The 21,124-nt window shown below is 37.9% G+C and overlaps 2 protein-coding genes across 2 annotated transcripts in view; both read left to right on the forward strand.

Moving 5' to 3' along the window:
• The window catches only part of LOC136664346 (polycystin-1-like protein 1), a 28,144-nt gene extending 16,730 nt beyond the window's left edge, over positions 1-11,414 (forward strand). Inside the window, exons 25-44 of the mRNA XM_066641488.1 lie at positions 122-228; positions 321-537; positions 988-1,161; positions 1,584-1,700; positions 2,063-2,132; positions 2,382-2,446; positions 2,624-2,799; positions 3,538-3,622; positions 4,207-4,380; positions 4,460-4,558; positions 6,483-6,580; positions 6,891-7,107; positions 7,600-7,701; positions 7,782-7,922; positions 8,377-8,511; positions 9,254-9,487; positions 9,617-9,778; positions 10,262-10,405; positions 10,810-10,913; positions 11,018-11,414. Coding sequence (XP_066497585.1) covers positions 122-228; positions 321-537; positions 988-1,161; positions 1,584-1,700; positions 2,063-2,132; positions 2,382-2,446; positions 2,624-2,799; positions 3,538-3,622; positions 4,207-4,380; positions 4,460-4,558; positions 6,483-6,580; positions 6,891-7,107; positions 7,600-7,701; positions 7,782-7,922; positions 8,377-8,511; positions 9,254-9,487; positions 9,617-9,778; positions 10,262-10,405; positions 10,810-10,913; positions 11,018-11,414 — 3,018 coding nt within the window. The remainder of the gene's footprint in view (positions 1-121; positions 229-320; positions 538-987; positions 1,162-1,583; positions 1,701-2,062; positions 2,133-2,381; positions 2,447-2,623; positions 2,800-3,537; positions 3,623-4,206; positions 4,381-4,459; positions 4,559-6,482; positions 6,581-6,890; positions 7,108-7,599; positions 7,702-7,781; positions 7,923-8,376; positions 8,512-9,253; positions 9,488-9,616; positions 9,779-10,261; positions 10,406-10,809; positions 10,914-11,017) is intronic.
• Positions 11,415-12,860: 1,446 nt separating this feature from the next.
• Positions 12,861-19,471, forward strand: pdia4 (protein disulfide isomerase family A, member 4). Its single transcript, XM_066660824.1, has 10 exons — positions 12,861-13,182; positions 14,159-14,348; positions 14,436-14,641; positions 15,904-16,042; positions 16,347-16,552; positions 17,038-17,196; positions 17,306-17,457; positions 17,539-17,695; positions 18,151-18,384; positions 18,839-19,471. Exons 1-10 carry the CDS (start codon positions 13,104-13,106, stop codon positions 19,249-19,251), a joined length of 1,935 nt encoding a protein of 644 aa, XP_066516921.1. The 5' UTR covers positions 12,861-13,103; the 3' UTR covers positions 19,252-19,471.
• Positions 19,472-21,124: the final 1,653 nt, after the last annotated feature.

Here is a 21,124-nt window from a genome sequence, read left to right on the forward strand (position 1 = left end):
ACTGGGCATTTTATTAGAAATGCAATCCATGTGCTTCCATTGACTGAGCACTTGATTTGCCACAGGACATAAGCAAGTGGCCAGTGGCTATAGAGCACACTGATTTGTTTCTGTGTTGCAGGTTTATATAATCCTGTACGGTGAAAATGGAGTTTCTCAGACCAGAGAACTCAGCAATTCAGGCCACAAACTCTTCACCAGTAATTCTACAAACACGTTCATCCTGAGGTAGCCAGAGGATTTATTTATGTACATTATTCTACCCCCTTAAACTTATACCTCTACTAACCCACTACCCACCCTCCTGTGTGGTGTTTCAGCTCAGCGGTTAGTTTAGGTCAAGTCTGGGAGGTGTATCTGTGGCACGATGGCTCCGGTTCCTCTCCCAGCTGGTTTGTGGGTGGGGTTCTGGTGGAGGATCTGCTACAGGGCTGTGGGTGGAGGTTCCAGGCTCAGTGCTGGCTAGCTGTGGATGAAGGAGACGGACGAGTGGAGAGGAGACTGTCAGCTTTAGAAGAAAAGCTCACTTTCAGAGAGGTGACTGCACAGTATTGTCACTTAAACAGCTCTTTCACAGAGTGAAAACACTGTTCTTAAAGGAGCAATCAGTCAGATTTATCACTAAATAGTAGAAAATAATATTTTTGAAGGTTATTTGTTATTTTTACTTTTTTTATATAAAGTGAAACTCATGGGGTGAAGACACACACTGCTTTGAAGACCTTGAATGAACCAGTTTATATTCCCTAGTGTGGGTCCCTCAGTCTTTGGCCATTTTTAAAATATATTTAGTACAGATTTTTGATAACCCCAGGTTACTAGGTGTCAGTGCAACAGTGGTTTCATAAAATGGAGAAGAATCATTGAAGAAAATGACTGATTATTCAATGTAATATGTGTATTAATTTGCATAGATGCCTGTGTGTATGTGTGTGTGTGTTTGTGTGTGTTTGTTTGTTTGTTTAATTATGTTCCCACTTGTTCCAGAGGCTGTATCTGAAGCTCTCAGATTATGTAAAGGATTTCCACCCGTGGCTCTCCATCTATACTTGTCCATCTTTCAGTGCACACACACACACACAGCGGATGAGTGTGTGTTTTCTGCTTCTCCAGGCGTACATGTGTGCTAACACATGGCTCATATATCTGCAGGAAGAGCAGGTGAGTTAATACAGAAACTCATACAGACATGCAGTTACCATCATCAACTATTTTGTTAACTAATAATATCCACTTTCCTTGAATTTTTAGATATTTTTACAAATGGTTTAATCCAATGTGACCTTGAAATGAGCATTAACTGTCTAATGGCGATAATTGCCTGATTTAACTTGTCTTAGGCTCATTATTAATTTGTATGAGGATTCATACCAGAATATAATGAGTGATTTTAAACCAGTAAGAATCTGCAGCATGTGTCGAATTTACACTGTGGCAGTAATATCTGTGCTAGTTTTGTGAAAATCCAGTATTGCAGTGCAGTATAAATTGGTTTGTGAAATAATCTCTGTATGTGTTGTTGTATCAGGCTGAAGAGTTGATATTTTCCTTCTTCTCATGTTGTTTATGTTTGTTTATGTCAGTACTTCTCAGAGCTTGGTGTGATTGGCGTGTCGCTTGATGCGGTCATAACGGGGCTGTGCGCCGTAACTCTGCTGCCCGTGGGGACTCTGGTGTCCTGCCTTTTCCGAATCAGCAAGGTCAGGAATCCACAGCAAAATGGAACATTGTCATGTTTTTATAAACTTCAGGGTAAATGTGTGTCCACACTTAACTCCTCACACACTTAATAAAATATGAGACTTTTCAGAGAAAATCTTTCTGACATTTACTGTCGGACTGGAAAGTACTGGATTTCACTCCTTTATGTGCAGTGTGTAACATCTACACTCTGACAGTAATAACTGCAGAATGATTTAAATCCATTATGAACCTATATTTTGTGACTATTTCAGGATGAACGGACCAGTAGTCCTTACTTCTAACACTTTTGCTGGATAATTTACTGACAAATTTATTTAGGATTTCAGTCTCTGTCCTAATTTCTTGATGTCACTTGTAGCTGAAAAAAAAGAGCAGTAATTTTGGAGACCAGTACAAAGTCAGACTGCCTTTTATCTACCCTGAGGAAGGTATAGTCAAGTAAAATGTTTTCTTCATAAATAATAATATATTCATTATTTAAATCTTATAGAAACTTCTAAATAATAAATATGTTTTTCTTTTAATTAAATATTAAATAATAAAGGTATATATATATATATATATATATATATATATATATATATATATATATATATATATATATATATATATATATATATATATATATATATATATATATATTTTTTTATTTATTTATTTTTTTTGTGATTTTACAGCATCTGAGACCAACATGTCTTTGAGCAGGGCTTCATCCTTGAAACAGAACAGAGTGAGGTATGAGGTAAGCTAATTAAATAAAGTAATAAGCTTTTGAAGGCCATGCATTCTAGTGATTTTATCACATTGTTTATATAACACAAATTCTGCAGTGTTTAGTGAATGTTTATATATATTAATGTTATTTATTTCTAGTATTTATTGTCTAGTTTGTGAGTAGTATGTTGTGGTTGTCCTAAAGCAAGGTGTCCAGGACTGGAAGAATACCCATGATACCGAGTGTGTTACCTGCAACAAACTGACAGACAACTCAAAACTGCAGAGTTGCACAGACTCCAGCTCTCGTATTGAAGTCATTGAAGAAGACACCCCTGAGAACACTGAGAATCTCCAGAACCAACGCATTAAAAACAGCCGGTTCAGGCCCCAGTCATACTCCTCTGAAGGTTACTTTTACTCTTGGTTCAGTTTAATGATTTAGCCTGTTTATTTTAACATGGAGATGGTCTTTTAATTCAGTATGAATCTGCAATGTATATTCTTTGCATTCCATTGGTAACAACTGGAATCATTTCAATCCACTATGAATATGCCACGTGTATTTTCTGACTGAACTAAAGTGGATTTTATTTAGATATATTGACATTTATTTGCAGATAGAGATTCCCCAGAGGCCCATCAGTTCTCCTGTGACCGTAGCAACACTCTACAGGTGTGGTGTTATTATCTGACTTGGGCTCTTTGGCTGTGTTTGTGTCTTACTTTCATGATCATCACTGCAACCCTGGGATTAAAGTAAGTTTAGTTGTAATCTTCTGTATTTCTAAATGCTTTGGATTTGCTGTTGTATTTTTAATGTATGTAACATGTTTGTATTAATGATGCACGAATGATTCTTACCTCTCCTTCTTTTTTTTTCTATTTATTTTACTGTGTTAATCTTCCTCTAAACCACCTGCAGCACCCAGCACTTTTAATACCCTCATACTGTGTATGCATGTGTACACACATGCATACACATGTTTGTGTGTGTGTCTGTGTGCATGTGTAATTGTCTGTGTTCATCGACTGTGAAATATCTGTTGTGTGTTACTGAGCAATTATGATATAGCATCTCAGCACATCAACAGGAAGTTGTAAATATTTTCTCGACAGGTTCAGCTCCACTCAGAATCTTCTCTGGATTCAGTCAGTTTTCTTCTCTTTGATCATCTGTGTGTTTGCAGTTCATCCAGCGCTGGTAAGCCTTCAGTTATCTACATCATTCTGCTTTATAATTGTAGTCAACTACACTCTCAAATATTAAGTTCTAAATAGCTGCATATTTTTTTATATTTTACCTTTTAAAGGGGAATTTCACAATTGAATATTTTTTCCAAATTTCTGCTGTAGTGTAATTTAAAGGGACAGTCCACCTATGTTCAAAATTGTTAAATGCTATGATAATTAAGATCTTCAAATTTATGGTGTGAAATGGTTGATTGTAGAGAAATGTAACCATGTATTAGGCAAGATACTCTCTAGATATAGCATTCAACACATTTTTTGCAGCTTCTTTTTATGAGTGAGTTGTTAAAGACAATTAAAACTACTGACAAAACATATGAACGAGACTTACATCAGACATACATTAGAGTTATGGTCTGTAGAGTGCTGCAGAGTCTGGCTCCTACCACCACATATGGCCACTCTCAGTGATTTGTTCACATGTTAATGATTTAATTCCTCAGGGTTTTTTTGTGCGATGTTCTCTGGAAACACTTGTAGACTGTAGGAAATGAGTCTGTGATGAAGCAGTGAAACAGATTTATTTCTCTGATGCAGATTCTTATCTCTGTGATCTGTGTAACTCTGAGGAGAGGAGAGAGAGGTTATTTTTACAATAGCTCCAGTTTTAATGAAGTCATATCTGAGCTGCTGAGATACAATCAGAGACAAGAACATCATCTCCCGTCATTCTCCCCTCATCAGCCTGAAACCAGGGTGCATTTCCAGAAGGTAAAGGCATTACAAATTAACCATAGTAATCAAATATGAACATTCAAGTATTTGACTGACAGGTGTGTTTGATTGACAGGTGCTGGAGGCTCGTCAGAGAGAGAGACGGCTGCGTCTCGCTCGCCCACCCACTTCAGCGCAGTTAAAATGTGTGAGAAGCCGTATTAAAAGAAGGACAGTCATTTGGCAAACTATAAGGTCACACTGTTTTATTATATTAATAAGTTATGTTAATATAATAATAGTGTCTTTGATGCAAAGCACTGAATAGCACCCCCTTGTGAAAGAGTTGTGTCTCTTTGCAAGGAATTATATCCTAGTGTGTGTGAGTGAGTTGTAAGAGGTGCTTCAAATTTAATCAAGTTATAATTTATTATGAAAGATGTTGGTTTACACTCACTGATGGCATTTATAATACTGACCACTAATAATATTAATGTTCCAGATTGATAGGTTTGATCCTTTATTGACCTTGAAGGAATTGGCATTGAAATAATGCATTGTAATGTTGTTAACTAACTAAACTAATGATTAGTTTGTTGATATCTGAATAATGAAAAGTGTCTTTCCCACAGGGAGCTGGTGTCATATGCATTGATTTTGTCAGTGGCTGGATTTGTGGCATATGGGAAGTTTTCTAACAACACATTTCATCTAAATCAGGCAATCAAGACCTGGTTAAAACGGTAAACTCCCACCTTTTCATGATCGTTCATTAATTAAAATTCATTGTAATTTAATTTGTATATCACTGCTGTCAGAACAAAGCCTTTTATGTCCAAACTAATACTTTACTAAACGTTAGAAGAGAATTCTTCTCTTACAGAAAAAAATAATGCAGCAAATTTTAATTACACATAATTTGGAACTTTATATTCGTCCATTCAACATGGAATTTTCACATAATATAAAGAGCATTTGATATTTTCAGTTTATACGATACAGGGTTTTGTATGTACTGATTTCACTATGACTCTGTTGTAATTGCAGGGATTTACACAGGACACATTACTCTTTACAAAACCCTGACACCTGGTGGAGCTGGACGGAAAAAGCACTTCTAGTAGGACTTTATCAACAGGACACAGCTAGTGATGGGACAAATGACAGTGTAAGTAGGCTTATCATAATTAATACATTATCAAATCTTACAGTATTTGGATATTCCTTGCTGCCTTGCTGATATTGTTTTCTGTTTTTTTTCCATAAGATTGAATGTCACATATTTTAATCTCTCTCTCTGGTCTGTTCTCTGAATTTCTTAAACAGTGATTTAATTTTATTTTTGTTTAATCTTAATGATATTTCATCATATTGAGAATATCCTTAATACCTTTTTTTTGTTTTTGCTAAAAGTACATTGTTCTTTAAGGGATGTAATTGCATTATTGTGCTGTTATACCATCTTTATATCAGGGGCATAAAATGGTCCTTAAATGACAATAATGTCACTTATAGCAGTTATTTCAGAAAGAAATGACAGGCCCAAGTGTAAGTTAAGCTCTCCGATATTTCTGAAACCTTCCTCAGTTATCCTTTCTGTGTAATCCTAATCTCTCTGCATTGCTCTGAATGGTGATGTAGAGAAATGTGCTAATGTTTTTTAACAGACAAAATCTTTGAGAGGAACTTTCTTTCCGATTGGAGAAGCAGTCTTTACAGCGATGGAATATACAGCCTCATCACACCAGGTACATTACTGTTGTTGTAATTGCTGTATTACAATATATTTTACCTTGATTTAAAAATGCAAATCCAGGGCCACAGTGTCCGGGGTCTCAGGGTCCGTGGTTGGTTTGTGATGTGTTCTCCCTGTGTACGTATGGGTTTTCTTTCATAGTCCTAACACACAAGATGTTAGTTGGAGTGACTGTGTGAATTTGTCCACAAGAGTGAGTGTGTGAGACTCTCCACAGGTGAGAGTGCGTGAGTGACTGTCTGTGTGTGATGCATGCTCTAGGTGCATGTTCCTGCCTTTTGCATGTGATTCTGGGTAGGCTCTGGATCCACTGTGACCCTGAACAAGATGAAGCAGTTACAGAAAATGAATGAATTATCGAATTAATAAAATTGTGAAACATTTCCTTTTATTTTATTCCCAGATTTTAAGCTTCTCGGGCTTCTCCAGCAGACCACAATTGTGTGGGAAACTGTGGTGTTATAAAGGAACAGGCATTCACATCCATTTAGGGAAGAACAGGTTAGAGGGTCATCTGATCAGTGTGCAGTCATATTATTATTCATATTCCTTTATCGTACTAATGTACAATTCAGTCTTCTAACCAATCAGAATGTTTGTACTACATGCTGTGAATGACCAGACACAGTTCGGATATCACAAACGTCCTACCGCAACTGCTGCATGTTACCGTCCAGTCTGTTTCTAATCTAATTTGCCTATTTTTCGGTTTTGTTGTAAGTTCAGGTTGATATATATATTAATACACATTAAAACTTTTTAAAATTATGCTCTTCATGCAATAATCTTTAATCTCTGTGTCTCCTAACAGATCTGAAACCTCCAGCAAACTTCAGAATTTGAGCCGAAACACCAAAGCCATGCTGCTCCAGTTCACTGTATATAACCCTCCTTATAATCTGTTTATTACCGTCACTGTATTAAGAGAATGGTCCCAAACAGGAGCCTTTCAGCCTTTAATCTTCATCCACTCCAGCAGGCTTTATTCCTCAGACACTGCCCTTCACCACTGCCTTACAGCTGCAGAGGTGAGAAAACCATAGCTGCGTCTTATCTTATTTATTCCATGACATTAGTGTTGAGGCTGACAGGGAGATTTCAGAGGCTAGATTAGATACAGAAGTGGCTTAAAACAATGGGGTTTCACACAGGATACAGAAACACGACATGTAGGTTAACTACTGATTTCATATCAGTTCCAGTCACAGTGATACCCATCAAAATCTGGATTAACAACAAGCTAATTTAACTTCTCAGTGTGGCATAATTCCATTTCTCTGCACAGTTTAGTGCACATTTTAACTATATTATTTTTAGATATTTCAATATATTATATAATATTTATATACTATAAAATGCAATATAATAGGTGCCAAACGTCTACAGGTCCCTTTTTGTATTTAATTTTTATTTACATACATTTATTGGTTGATTGAAATTTCCAGGTAGAAATCTGTCTCCATTTTGTCTCTGAAAAAAATATATTATAATTTATATTATCCTCTTTGCCTCATCCTCAGCTTCTCTTCCTCCTCTTCACTCTGCTTCAGTTCTACTTCCACATGTGTGTAATCCCTCAGAGCGGATGGAGTTACTGGAGAAACAGGTGGAATTGGATCGAGGTGAGCTCAGACTTCTCATATTTGGTTTATGCCATCGATCATGCTGACAGCCAATCAAATCAATTTTGTTTTCCTTGCAGGTAATCACTCTTCTGCTCAGTCTTCTGAGCTTTTTTTTTACCGTGCACCACTTCACACTCAGGACAGATGTGGTGGAACAGCTGCAGAGGGGAGATTTTAAGGCGTTTGTTGACATTACTCCTGTATCCTCTTGGGAACAGGTGAGAAAAGGAAAGTTGACTAAGACAGATTTTTAATGAGAGATCTGCAGCTTGGCCAAATTGTAAAAGGCTGGCATTGAAACCTTTGGTTAATGCTAATTACTTCACTGTGGTCAAATATGAAAAGAAAACATATTTACATATACACTATATGGATGTAGGTAAATGTTTGCACTCCCTGGGGCTAATTGCCTGTTTTTGTTCATTCATTTTGTTCAAGTCAAACTAAACCATCTTTACCTCAATACGGCATTTCTCTGCACATTATAGTGCACTATTTGTTCAATTCATTTACATATATCCTTATAGGAAAAAAATTAACCTTCACAAAATATGAAATGTGTTTTAACTTTTGAACAGGTCATCGTTTATTTTATTTTAACCCGTATATACGTTTAATATTATCTACTTCTTCTTCTTATTATTATTATCATTATCATTATTGTTTTCATAGACTTCTCGCTCACTGCATGGCATTCTGGTGTTCCTTCTGCTGATGAAGTGTTTACATGTACTGCGTCTGAATGAGGTTATGACTGCAGCTGTTTCTACAACATCCCTGATCTTCTCTGGACTGCTCTGGCCATTGGTAGATTTATGTTTATTAATACAATATATGTAAAAATGTAGATGTATCATGTATTTTGAAACATTATTATAAGATGCAGCCAATTAGCCATCAAGTTTCTTTACGTGCCTTGGAGCTACAGCACTGTGCAGAAGTCAGTGACTATTTCCAGGTGTAGCTACAGACCTGAAATGATGAAAACTTAAGTTTATTTTAATTATTTTATCCTTAGGAATCGCAGATTATTCTTTATTGAATTTTTACCATCAGTGAGTCTCCACTTATCTCACATAGTACCACTAGCCTTTGGAGGGTGGGGTCAAGAATGTGCTTTATCCAAGACTCAGGATGCCAGCAAGAAATTCTTTTTGAACTACTGCTAACACAAAATTGCGGTATAGTATTAGCACTCCAGAAGAGAGCACCACCCCCCTGGATATGCCATGCTAGCTCAGAACCATGAGCATCCTACCCACCCAGAGAGAGAAGACACTTGTACTGTCAAGGACTTCCAGGTTCAGGTGGCTGAGGTATCACCGGTGATTGAACTTGTGATCCCTTGAGGATAGGGCCTGAGCTTAGGCCACTGCACCATTATATCATTCTATTTACTTATGACTACACATATGTCTTGGTTGATCAACTACGTTTAAAGTAAGGGAGAAATTATGTAACTTTAACAGAATTTTTTATTGTATAAATAGGTTTACTAAAGATATTCAGCAGGCTGAAAGGTCTGTCTGGTTTTCTCTTGTTGTTCCAGATATTCTTTGTGATCCTTGTTATGGCCGTCTCCTGCTTGGGGAACCTTCTGTTTCGTTCAGACACTTCAGCCTTCAGCACTTTTCTGAGATCTGTTTATTGGGTGACCTCTCAGTGCCTCAGCGTGGGAAAGCTCAGATTCCTCTGTAGAGCCGATCTGAAAACTCAAACTTTGTTGGCCCTCACCTTTTATGGAGCTTTATTGTTTATTGTGTCTGTTGTTTTAAAAGCAGCAGTAAGTGTCTAAGTCTAAATGTTTCTAAATGCTTAAATGTTTCAATCAATGTTTTTAAAATGTAAAATTATTAAAGTTTTAACAGTGGTGAATGATGTAGTTTTTTTGTTGTTTGGAATTGTGTTGCAGGTTACTGGAGCACTCTGCTCCTACATAAAAACAGCAGCGAAGTCCAAAAGTCGAAAACCTCTTATCTCCATCTGTGATCTGTTGAGCTACACCAGAGACATGGCTTTGGGTTTCATTGACCGTCATAGGAAGGACTGGATTGATAATTATAGCAACACTAATGTAAGTACTATTTTATTTAATTGTTTATGATTTACTGTTTTTAACTGTTTTTATCAGTTTTCTTCCTTAACCTATTTATTGTCACAATGAGAGTATTAGACTGTAATATGACTTAATAAAATACAGGTAACACAAAAATATGGACATAATATGTAAACAGAGTGTCACTGATTTCAAGCATCATTATTACAAATTACTAAATGTTACTTGAGTACGAATAGCATCCCCTTGTTGAGAACTTTTAGCCTGCTAAACTTGAGTGAAAGTCCATAAGGTTTTTTTTTTGCAGCTACCATATATCCTGGTACAAACTTTTTCCTTTACTTTAAGAATATTGACATTACCATAACGAAAAACACAGTTGTACAATTGTTCTTACATCTGTAAATCATTAACCTGCAGTAATAACTCTGTAGGACAACATTGAAATGAATCATTCCAAACCTAATCACAGAAGTTTTTAAATTTCTTTTCTTATAACAGAATTTGTATCTGGAGGAGTTTGAGGAACTGGTGGATGAGCTGTTGTTGAGGCTGAGTGTAATGTCCAACAGCGACTGTCACAAGGAACAAGAAAACTATGTGAACCAAAGGAACCTCAGTTCTGCAAGAGATAACAGCTTAGAGGTGACTAGTCTGACCCTGAAACATTTTGATTTTACTCTGTCCGTTATGGGGTGGAACGTCGATGCAACAAGTAGTGTCCACAAGTGTGAGAGTGACTGAGTGAGGGTGTGTTGCCCTACAGTGTACTGGCGCCCTGTCTTGGACATGTTCCTGCTTGCGCCTGGTTATTCCAGGTGTTCTCCAAACCTGCCACAACCCTGGTGTGGCTGTGGTGTTTGCAGAAGATGGATGGATAAACAAACATATCCTTTATTTCCAGTAAATCATTCATAAGAATCATTTCGAATGTATCCTAGCAATATAAAGGGCAGATTGTGCTTTAAAACTGTGTAAAAATAAAATAAAGCAAAAGTCATATATGCCAAGCATTTGATGTTTTTTGTTGTTGTTTCCTTATATTATAGGCTGCTGAGTTGGAGGAGGTCATGATCCCAGTGGAGCTGGAGCACTCTTTTGTCTGGAGTGTTTCTTCACACACATATGAAGAACATGACGAAAATAATCTCAGGTAAAACTCTGCTCAGGCTTAAATTGAGCCTCTGTGGAGGTGTAGGAGAAATTGTAGCCAAAGTCAACATCAGCTCTGTAAATATGTTCTAATTTCTTTACAAGGTCACCGCAGGAATGGAAAAGCCTCGAGGATTTTGAAGGAAACAGAGAAATATTGACTGACAGACCCACTTCCAAGAGACAGAAGATACAGAATAAGATTCAGAGGAAGACCAAAGGCACTCTACATTGTGGAACTCAAACCATCAAAGTTCAGATGGAATACAGTGACACACTGAACTCAAATAGAACAAAACAGGAGGATTATAGCCTGGATAAACCTGTTAGGAGATCACAAACTCAACTAAACACAGGTTTAAACTCCTCTCCTGGCAATTTAACCAGTTATTCATCTCACATAGAGGCTTATGAACACTTCTGTACGTGCAAACCCACTGTAGAGAAACGACAGCCACATTCTGAAGAGCAGAGAGTAAATATTCCAGGGCAGTGTTGTTAAGGACTTGCTTTGTCAAAGTCTGCTCATAAAGGTTCTATAGACTGGATACAAAAGTGTCTTGTCTTTTTTATTCCACATAAAAATGCATTAACCTAAAACACTTCACTATTCATTAAAGGGGAATTCAGCATAGAGGAGTTATAAACAGTCATTGATTTGGTGTTAAATGTTTTGTTGTAGAGAATCTTATATATTTCTTCATAGAGTTGGTGAACCAGGGTTAATTTCTCCAGAATGGAGTATTTGGAATGAATAATCTCCACACTCTTTATCTGCAGGCATTGGTTACATGACTCCCACAGATACAATATCTGTGAATGCTCAAGTCCATTTATAAAAAATGGTGTAGTATTCTCATAAAACCTATGCCCATCTTCCTGTACACATGAAATAATCTCTAGATCTCTGATAATCCCTAATACAGTGGGAATACTGACAGTAAAGATCAGCTTGTACATGTCAAATAGAGATGCAGTCATTTTCTGCGTTATTGTGGTTCACCTACCTAGCCAGCAGAGGTCGTACACCCAGAATCCAGATCAGTGGACTAATGCAGTGGTTCCAAGATTAGAATATGTTGAGCCCCCCTCTCCAACACACACATATACATGTTTTGCTTTCAGACTCCATTGGAATTTATTTGAAACATTGCAATTTATACAAAACTGCAACTTACAAACTGATAATGACTGACAAATCACATTCTGTGGAATTATTACATATGACATGCATTATGTATCTCATTCATTTTCCTTGCCTCACCCCATCTGCATTAGCCCTGCGCTGCCCTGGGGGCCTTGCTCCCTACTTTGGGAACTACTGTACTAGTGCATTAGTTTCATGACAGCCAACCTCCACTGGCTATGCAGGTCAACAACAACAACACACAGTTCATTCCAGAATGCTGTTTTCTAAACATTCCTAACATATCTGTTATATCTTTAATATTTTTCTTTATATATTAGAGTTTATTTGTACAAATTACAAAATAAACTGACAAAAGAAATTGATTATTTTACCTTTAAATAATTCAGTGTTGTGAATAAACCTTGTTTTTATCAAATATAGTGCTTTTATATTTACTTAAAAATGATTTTAAAAATGAAGAAGTTCATATTTCACTTGCGTCATTTTAGCTGCTTTTCATTTTTCTGTTTTTTTATATTAAATATTAACTTTATAATTCGTTTTTTGTGTTGATTCTATTTTGAATAAGGAGTATAAAGTGAATTATAAATAAGCCTAAGCTTTTATAAAGTATGTTAAAGTGGCCTAACTATAATCCATGTAAAATATCGGTGAAAAAATTCCTTCACAGACAAAGTCGTTTCTCGGCTCGTTCTATCAGCCTATCACAGGGCAGAACGTACGGACTTGAGTGGCGGATTCTGATTGGTGAAGCTGGTCTCCTTTCAGCCAATCAACGCATGGCAAGTCAGACAAGTTGAGGCCGTGAAACGAGAGAGACGTCTGCACGCAGTCAGAGCGCAGTGTAGACCAGTACAGATCATCATTAACCAGGTTTAAACATATTGAAGAAGCTTCTGCCTCAAGAAAGTGGGGATCAGAAAGGGTGCGAGGCTTCAAAAGGGAGTTAGAAAGCGAATTAACGCAGGGCCAGGGCGCTAGAGGGGATAAATCAAGAGGAGAAGGAGAGAGAGGTAGAGAGACACTGGCAAAGAACTGAAAATGAAGAAGATAGCTCTTCTGTTGATAGTGCTGCTTGGAGTTGCTCATTTCGTATCAGTCACTCGCTGTGAGGAGGATGGTAAGACATGTTTAAAATTTATACCAAGGCAATAAATCATTTAAATCCTGCAGGATAACGATTTATGGGCAAGTAAGTGCAGTGTTAACGCATGCAAAGTTTCATAACATCAGAATTGTTTTCCTTTACTTCATTTCAAACTTAAAGGTTATTATTTGCATATCTTTGAAACACCTGCACGTCAATTTCTTCTGAAAATAAGGTTATTTATAGACATTTTGTCCCTCTTTTGCTGCACTAATAACATAAGCCCAGAGAATACTCTATACTCGGAGGCTTTACTCCTCATGCCCACGCTTGGCATTGGGCATGGTGCGTTTAGGCTGTTCTACACAAACTCAATCTTTTGGCTGCATATGCACAATTAAATGTCTCTGTCAATAGTGAGTGCATTTTAAATTAGCAGAGATGAGAAATGATGTGATTTTACTGTATACAGTAGTTGTGCTTTTATAATAAATTCTAATATTTGTAAAATCCTTACATTCTGCAGTAAACAAAATATAAAATGTCTTACAATATTTGTGTAGTATATTTAACTGTTAAAATCAGGGTTATAAAATGTGATTATATTTGTATTATAGTAATGATCTCGTTGATAAAATTGACATAACACCACCAACTGAACACCATTGTTGTAGTAAAGTAATAGTAAAATTCTAAAAAAAAACCAAAAAAAAAAACACTTAAACTTTATAGTAATTGCGTGTTTTTTCCAGTAAATTATTGTAATAATTAAATCTGCATTAAAACAATTTGTGTATTATTTTTTGTAAATTATGATAATAATCTGAATTATAAGTTCTTAGTATTTGCTTTCTGTAGAATAGTTATAACTCTCTACTACGTGTGTATGTTCTTTACATGTTACCTTTAAACCATAGCAATTTACAACATCACGCTTTTATTGTAGAAGTACTATTGCTTTAGCGGTGAAAAACACAAGCTGATTAGAAGTTTCATGTGTGTGTTTCAGCTGATGATGGTGGTGGAGGCGAAGAGGGGGAAGAAGGAGATGATGATGACGATGATGATGACGACGATGATGATGAAGATTCCAGCACCGAAGTTAAAGATGAGAACGGCGTTCTTGTTCTAACCGATGCCAACTTTGACACATTTATTGAAGGCAAGGACACCGTTCTGGTGGAGTTTTATGCTCCGTGGTAAGTTCAGCTGTAAGTTACTGATCTTGGTTTTTTTTTTTTTTTTTTTCTGAAGGGTTTGTGTATAAAGAGTTTCCTGTTTTCCAGGTGTGGCCACTGTAAGCAGTTCGCGCCTGAATACGAGAAAATAGCTCAGACACTAAAAGACAGTGACCCTCCAATCCCTGTGGCCAAAGTGGATGCCACTAAGGCCACTGTTTTGGCAAGTCGTTTTGAGGTGTCCGGATACCCCACTATCAAAATACTGAAGAAGGGAGAAGCGGTGGAGTATGATGGAGATCGATCTGAAAAAGGTGAGGGTGCTGTGAACACTGCTTGGAGTTTGGAGCAAAGTTTGTGACAAATAGCACAGCCCACATTTAACATCCTGCCATGAAGTGTTTAATGTGTTTGCATACATGTTTTTATTTATTTATTTATTTTAATCATCTTAACACAGGCTGAATTAACACTAGTGACATGTCCCAAAAACATTCTGAAATTGTAGATCAATTTAAGAAGTTTATTCTGAAAATATTGTATATAACAGCTTTCCCAACACTTTTTGAAAGTGGCACTAGAACATGTTGGGCATGTTTGTGGCTAGCCCACAATTCTGATATTGAATAAAATCAGCAGTTATTTCATCCAGGTGAGCTGTGCCAATAGAGCTGCTCACAGGTCTTATTAAATTCAGCAGACCCGGTTGTGCTGCTGTAATAAAACCTGCAGTTGTTGAATGTTTAAGTACTAACTTTATTCCTGATAGGCTCAGAAAAGTGCACACAATATTTTCACATTGCCCAAACCTGTTTGCACAGCTTTCTAGTTTTTCTGTTTCACAAAGATTTGCTTTAGAGACATGGAAAAGCATTGCAGGGGTTTTTAAGTCATGTCCATGGTTGTCTCATTGCTCAGTATTGACTGACCTACTCTGCTCTGAAAGCTGCTCGGTATAGCTATTAGATTTATTTTAAGGAACACATTATGAAATAAAAATCATTTGTTGGTTCCACTTACACATGTGCCTGTGCAATGTGTGGATCTGGAGCCCTCCAACCCACACACTGTGAAACAAGACCACCCAGTCAGTTTCTGGTGTGCTGCCCAAGTCAGAAAACATGGGATAAATTGAGTTGTGCTGATTCTGCTCCGCTTCTGACGTCAAGTGCTGAGACTTTAGGTTTGCCTCGCCCCCTCATCTGAGTCTCTCCAGTCACAGCGCTGGACCTGTGTTTATTTGAGAGTGCAAAGACAATGCTAAATGTAAAACAGACAGAGTACAAAAAATAAGGGCACTGAGTAAACACAGAAAATTGGAATGGAGATGAAAGGAGAACTGGGTGAAAACAGCTAAAAACAACAGCATCTGCTCCTTGCTCCTCACTGCTGTGTGCTCGGGGTCAGGGTGAACAGTGAGCAGCTCATCATTTAAAGGAACAGGTGCTGATTGCGGGCGTTCTGAACAGGGCTGTTTAGACATGTGGAAAGCACTGCTGTTGGGTTTTGACCTAAGCAGGTCCCAGACTACCCTTTTAACTGAAGCCATCTTTACTGTTTGTCTTCCCTCCTGCAGCGATTGTTGACAGGGTTAAAGAGGTGGCAAAGCCGGACTGGAAACCACCTCCTGAGGCCACTCTGGTTCTCACAAAGGACAACTTTGATGATGTGGTCAATAATGCCGACATAGTTTTGGTGGAATTCTACGCACCCTGGTCAGTCAATTTGTTGTTGTTTTTTTTTGCTTCTTCATGTTTATGTAGTGTATAAAGTAGTAGAGTATGTTAAATTAGAGTGTACTGGATTGTTAACTTTCTAAATTTTAGTCAAAAGTAGTTTGCCAAAGCAAAGATTTCATGAATTTTAACTGAAATAATTTGCTTTCTGTATGCACATGTGGGGGGAGACAAAAAAATCAGTATGCTTATTGAAAATGCAAGTTCGAGTATGGTTCTTGCTGCTTGTGCTGCTCTCTTTTAATGAAGTGTTAATCCAAGTCTGTGGTTTGTAAATAACCAGGTGTGGTCACTGTAAGCGACTTGCGCCAGAGTATGAAAAAGCTGCTAAAGAGTTGAGTGCCCGCTCTCCTCCGATTCCTCTCGCCAAAGTGGACGCCACGGTGGAGACTGACCTCGCCTCTCGCTTCGGCGTCACTGGATACCCCACTCTCAAAATCTTCAGAAAGGGCAAAGTCTTTGAATACAATGGACCGCGGGAGAAATTCGGTAGGTCAGCAGATCTCCCTGAGAGTCTTTGTAGGGATGATTGAGACTCTGCCGAATTTAGCGTTGAGCATGCAGTCTGTTGATTCATAATGTTTAATTAATTTTTTGGATCAGAATTGCTTAAAATATTATTGGTGTATCCTTACAACAATATTCTTTAATGTTTGGTGAAGCTGCTGCAGCTTTAGGGTTCTGATCGTGTTAAGTTATGATACTGCTGTCTGTGTGTATATAAAACAGTGTGTCCTGTGGTATTATAAACTGAATCATGTCTGAGAGATTATTTCAAATGTTGAGTTTTGCTCCAGTGCAAAACATCACACCAAACATGATTTTGTGTTTAATGAGAGGAATCTTGATTAATTAAATTGTCCTGTGGAACTAGAGCTGCACAATAGTGAAGTGGAGGAAACGGAGACACACACACACACACCCACAAAGTGCCTGTCCCATAAATTAACTGTGAAATGTATTTATTTTTGCAGGTATTGTTGACTTCATGAGTGAACAAGCTGGACCTCCATCCAAACAAGTGCAGGCTCTGAAACAGATCCAGGAATTGGTGAAAGATGGAGATGATACTGTAATTGTTGGAGTTTTCTCCAGTGAAGAGGATGCAGTGTATGAGATCTATCAGGAGGCCTGTGAGTACAGACACCTGAAGTGTGCAGTGTCTCTGACCTATGAGCAGCAGAAAACGCAAGACCCCTTGTCTAATATATTTTTCTGCCTTCTTTTGTGTCTGATTGGTAGGTAACAGTCTGAGAGAGGACTACAAGTTCCGTCACACATTCACCAGTGAAATAGCCAAATTCCTCAATGCCTCACCTGGACAGGTTGTCCTGCTCCAGCCTGAGAAGTTCAGGTCCAAATTTGAGCCTTCATCACAGACCTTCACTATTAAAGTGAGTCTTCAGATATCTGCTTCATTAAAAACATTCAGCAGCTTTCTTTAGTGTTTTTAACATCTATAACACTTCCCCCAGGAGTCTACTTCTGCTTCAGAACTTCAGGATTTCTTCAAGAAACACACACTGCCATTAGTGGGCCACAGGAAACAAAGCAACGATGCAAAGAGATACAAGCAGCGGCCTCTGGTTGTGGTGTATTATGGAGTTGACTTCAGTTTTGATTATAGAGTTGGTAAGGACCAAGTAATTTCTTATTTATAAAAAGCTAATGCTACACTGCCTGAATTTTATAAAGGAGACACTTCAGAGTACTTTATTTTTACTTATGAGCTTACAGGGGAATTCACCAGTTATTCAAAGTTTCTGAATATTTCAGTGGCTTTGGTGTGTAATGTTTGTGGATACTAGAGAAAGTGACTCTGCAGTGGTGGTGAATGGAACCAGGTCTCTCAATATGTACAACACAAATACAGCATTTTATTCACTCTCCATCCTTCCTAGGAAAGTTGTTGATGGTACAATGGTGATAAATACAAAGAAAAATAAAATTGTTATATGTGCTTCTTATTGCCCAAGTCCACCATGAATTGGTATTAAAAATGTTAGTAATCTACTAAAGTGCTACTAAACCTGTGCTTTTTCACCTGTCCACATCTTATGTCTCTTTCATTTTTTTTCCCCACACAGCCACTCAATTCTGGAGGAGTAAAGTCCTGGAGGTGGCAAAGGACTTTCCAGAGTACACATTCGCGATTGCAGACGAGGAAGACTACTCTGATGAGCTGAAGAGTCTGGGCCTCAGTGAGAGCGGAGAGGAGGTTAATGTGGGCATCTTCGATGAGGGAGGAAAGAAGTACGCGATGGAGCCGGAGGAGTTTGACTCTGAGGTGCTTCGGGATTTTGTTGTGGCCTTCAAGAAAGGTGAGATTGCTCTTCTCTTTCTGTATTTACAGCATTAAATATCTCGGTCATTTGGACCTAAAGATAAACAATATGGAGAAAACACTAGAATTTTCTTTGCACTGAATAAATAGTGACTAAACAAATGACTTTAAGTTGAGAATACATGCCTGGGAGCAACTTGTGAAATCTACTGTGAACAAGCACACACTCCCTGTAAAAACTCAGTGACAAGATCAAAACCAGTGGCACTATATTAGTATTGAATGGAACTCATTGAATGGAATAGAAATATAATTCTCATATAAAGAGGGGAATGCAGAGAATATAAAAATCTAAAAATACTCCATGTTGTCTATCCTATGGTAAGAGGTGAGGCCGCTGTTGGCTGCTGCTCCATGTGTTGGTAGACCCTACAGTTTTAAATATTCAAGGAACTGAACTAGGAGCTAAGATATTGTCTCTTATGTCACAGGGAAACTGAAGCCCATCATCAAGTCTCAGCCAGTTCCTAAAAACAAGGGACCAGTGAAGGTTGTCGTGGGAAAGTCCTTTGATGAAATTGTCCTGGACAAGAAGAAGGACGTCCTTATCGAATTCTACGCTCCCTGGTGTGGTCACTGTAAAAAACTGGAGCCTGAATATCTAGCCCTTGGGAAGAAATATAAGAATGAAAAGAATCTAGTGATTGCCAAAATGGACACGACGGCCAATGATGTGCCTCATGACAGCTACAAAGTGGAGGGGTTTCCCACAATTTACTTCGCCCCCAGCAACAAGAAGCAGAGTCCCATCAAGTTTGAAGGGGGTGAGAGGAATGTGGAGAGTTTGAGCAAATTCATAGAGGAACATGCCACGAAACTATCACAAAAGAAGGATGAACTCTAGAGTTTTTCTTCTGGGGAACCTTGAACTTTTAATACCTTCAGATGATCTGAAGTGGCGGATCAGATCCGGACAGTGAAAGTCTGGCTTGGTTTTGTTGTAACCATATGTTCCTGAAAGCAGTCTTTTTCTTTTCCATTTCAAAGCACACACTGTTTGTTAGGCTTCTTTTTGAAATCTTTTTAAATAAAAAGTGAAAATGGGGAAATGACTGCTGTTCTTTCCAAGGTTGTACTTTTTCTTATAAAGGCTCCAGATATACAGTGAAATTAATTGTAGGATTTAGTGGTGAGCTGTTCTTCATGACTGGCCTGCTGTTGTACAAGTTGCGCATCAAGCACATTTAACCAAGTATTGTTTCTAAAAAAAAAAAAAAAAAAAAAAAATGCCATTGTTTACACTAATCTTTATCTGCATCATATTCTTGATTTGCCACAGACCATAATCTCAAAAGAAATTCTCAGAATCCTGACCCCAAATGCTCCCTTAAAAAGAATCCAATGACCACTTATTAAATTCCAAGAATAATGGTTCCAGTGTTATGGAAGGATACTGACTCTAGAGGGCGCTCTAAGAGCAGATCCAAAATTGAATGGCTTCCTATGGAGCTTTGTGCAAAACCATACTTTGTGTGTCTAATAATTTTTTTTATACAATAGCATCATATTTTAACAATGCTGTTTAAGTGCTTCTAAGTTTGTGTCTGTGTGTGGCAAAGATGTCACTGTCCACTCACCACATAAAAACAAGTACTCGTTGCACTGCATACTTTGTTAGCCCCCTTTCATACTGTTCTTCAGTGCTCAAGACCCCCACACTGCAGGTATGATTTAGCTGTTGGAACTTTCACAGTGATGCAGTGACACTGATGTGGTGTTAGTGTATGCTGGTAAGAGTGGATCAGACACAGTAGTGCTGCTGGAGTTTTTATACCCCTCAGTGAAAACATCCAGCTGACAGCGTCCTGTGTCCCCTGAGGATGACCAATACAAACTCTGCTGTGATAGATGAGCTACTGTATCTTACTTTACATCTACAGGAGTGTCTAACAGAGTGGACAGTGAGTGGAGGCAGGCTTTAAAAACTCCAGCAACACTGCTGTGTCTGATCCACTTAAACACACACTGACTGGAGCGCCATCACTCCAGTGAACACAGTTCCTAAGCCTTTTAGCATTGGTGTGGTTCAGCTGCTCCAGTGTATCCCTTTCTATTGTCAGTGCTTTTATGTGGAGATTATACAGTGTTTTCATAGTTTTACACTTTTTCAGCACTGGGGGCACCTGACTGAGCTGGATTTACTAATTAAAAGAGGTGTCTCAAATATTTTACATTTCTCCAGAAATGATCACTTGTTGCATTCTAGAGCTGATTGTCCTTTGCTGGCCACTTCTGTTGAGCTGCTCTCTCTGCATGGTTCTTGTGTTTTATTCATTTCTTCCATTTTCCTTCACTTTTGCAAATGCTGAAAATTTGTAGGATCAAAAATATATTAAGTATACAAGATCCCAAGTGCCAAAGTAAATCGGAAATAATAAAAACACATAGAACATTCACTTTTTGGTCATTGTTCCATTTGTAGTGTTTGTTTACTGCTAGGGCTTTGAGTGGAGGACTACCCCAGTGTGAAATAATGAGTTTGGGTGTGAAAGCTGATTGTTTTCCCCCAAAAAGCTGTTAATCCCCATAAAATTGCTTTACTGCATTTATATGGAACTGTGACGTATGGCTACGCATTAAAGGGGGCGTGGCTTGACGAACCTATTGACCCGAGTTCATTGGGTCCGAAGAGGAGCCAAAAATATTCCTGAATGAGAAAAAAAAAGAACTGACGTTGTTTACATCCATGCAAAGCAAACAATTTGGAACCTAGAGTA

Source organism: Hoplias malabaricus, chromosome 1 (assembly GCF_029633855.1).
Source record: "Hoplias malabaricus isolate fHopMal1 chromosome 1, fHopMal1.hap1, whole genome shotgun sequence".
NCBI lineage: Eukaryota > Metazoa > Chordata > Actinopteri > Characiformes > Erythrinidae > Hoplias > Hoplias malabaricus.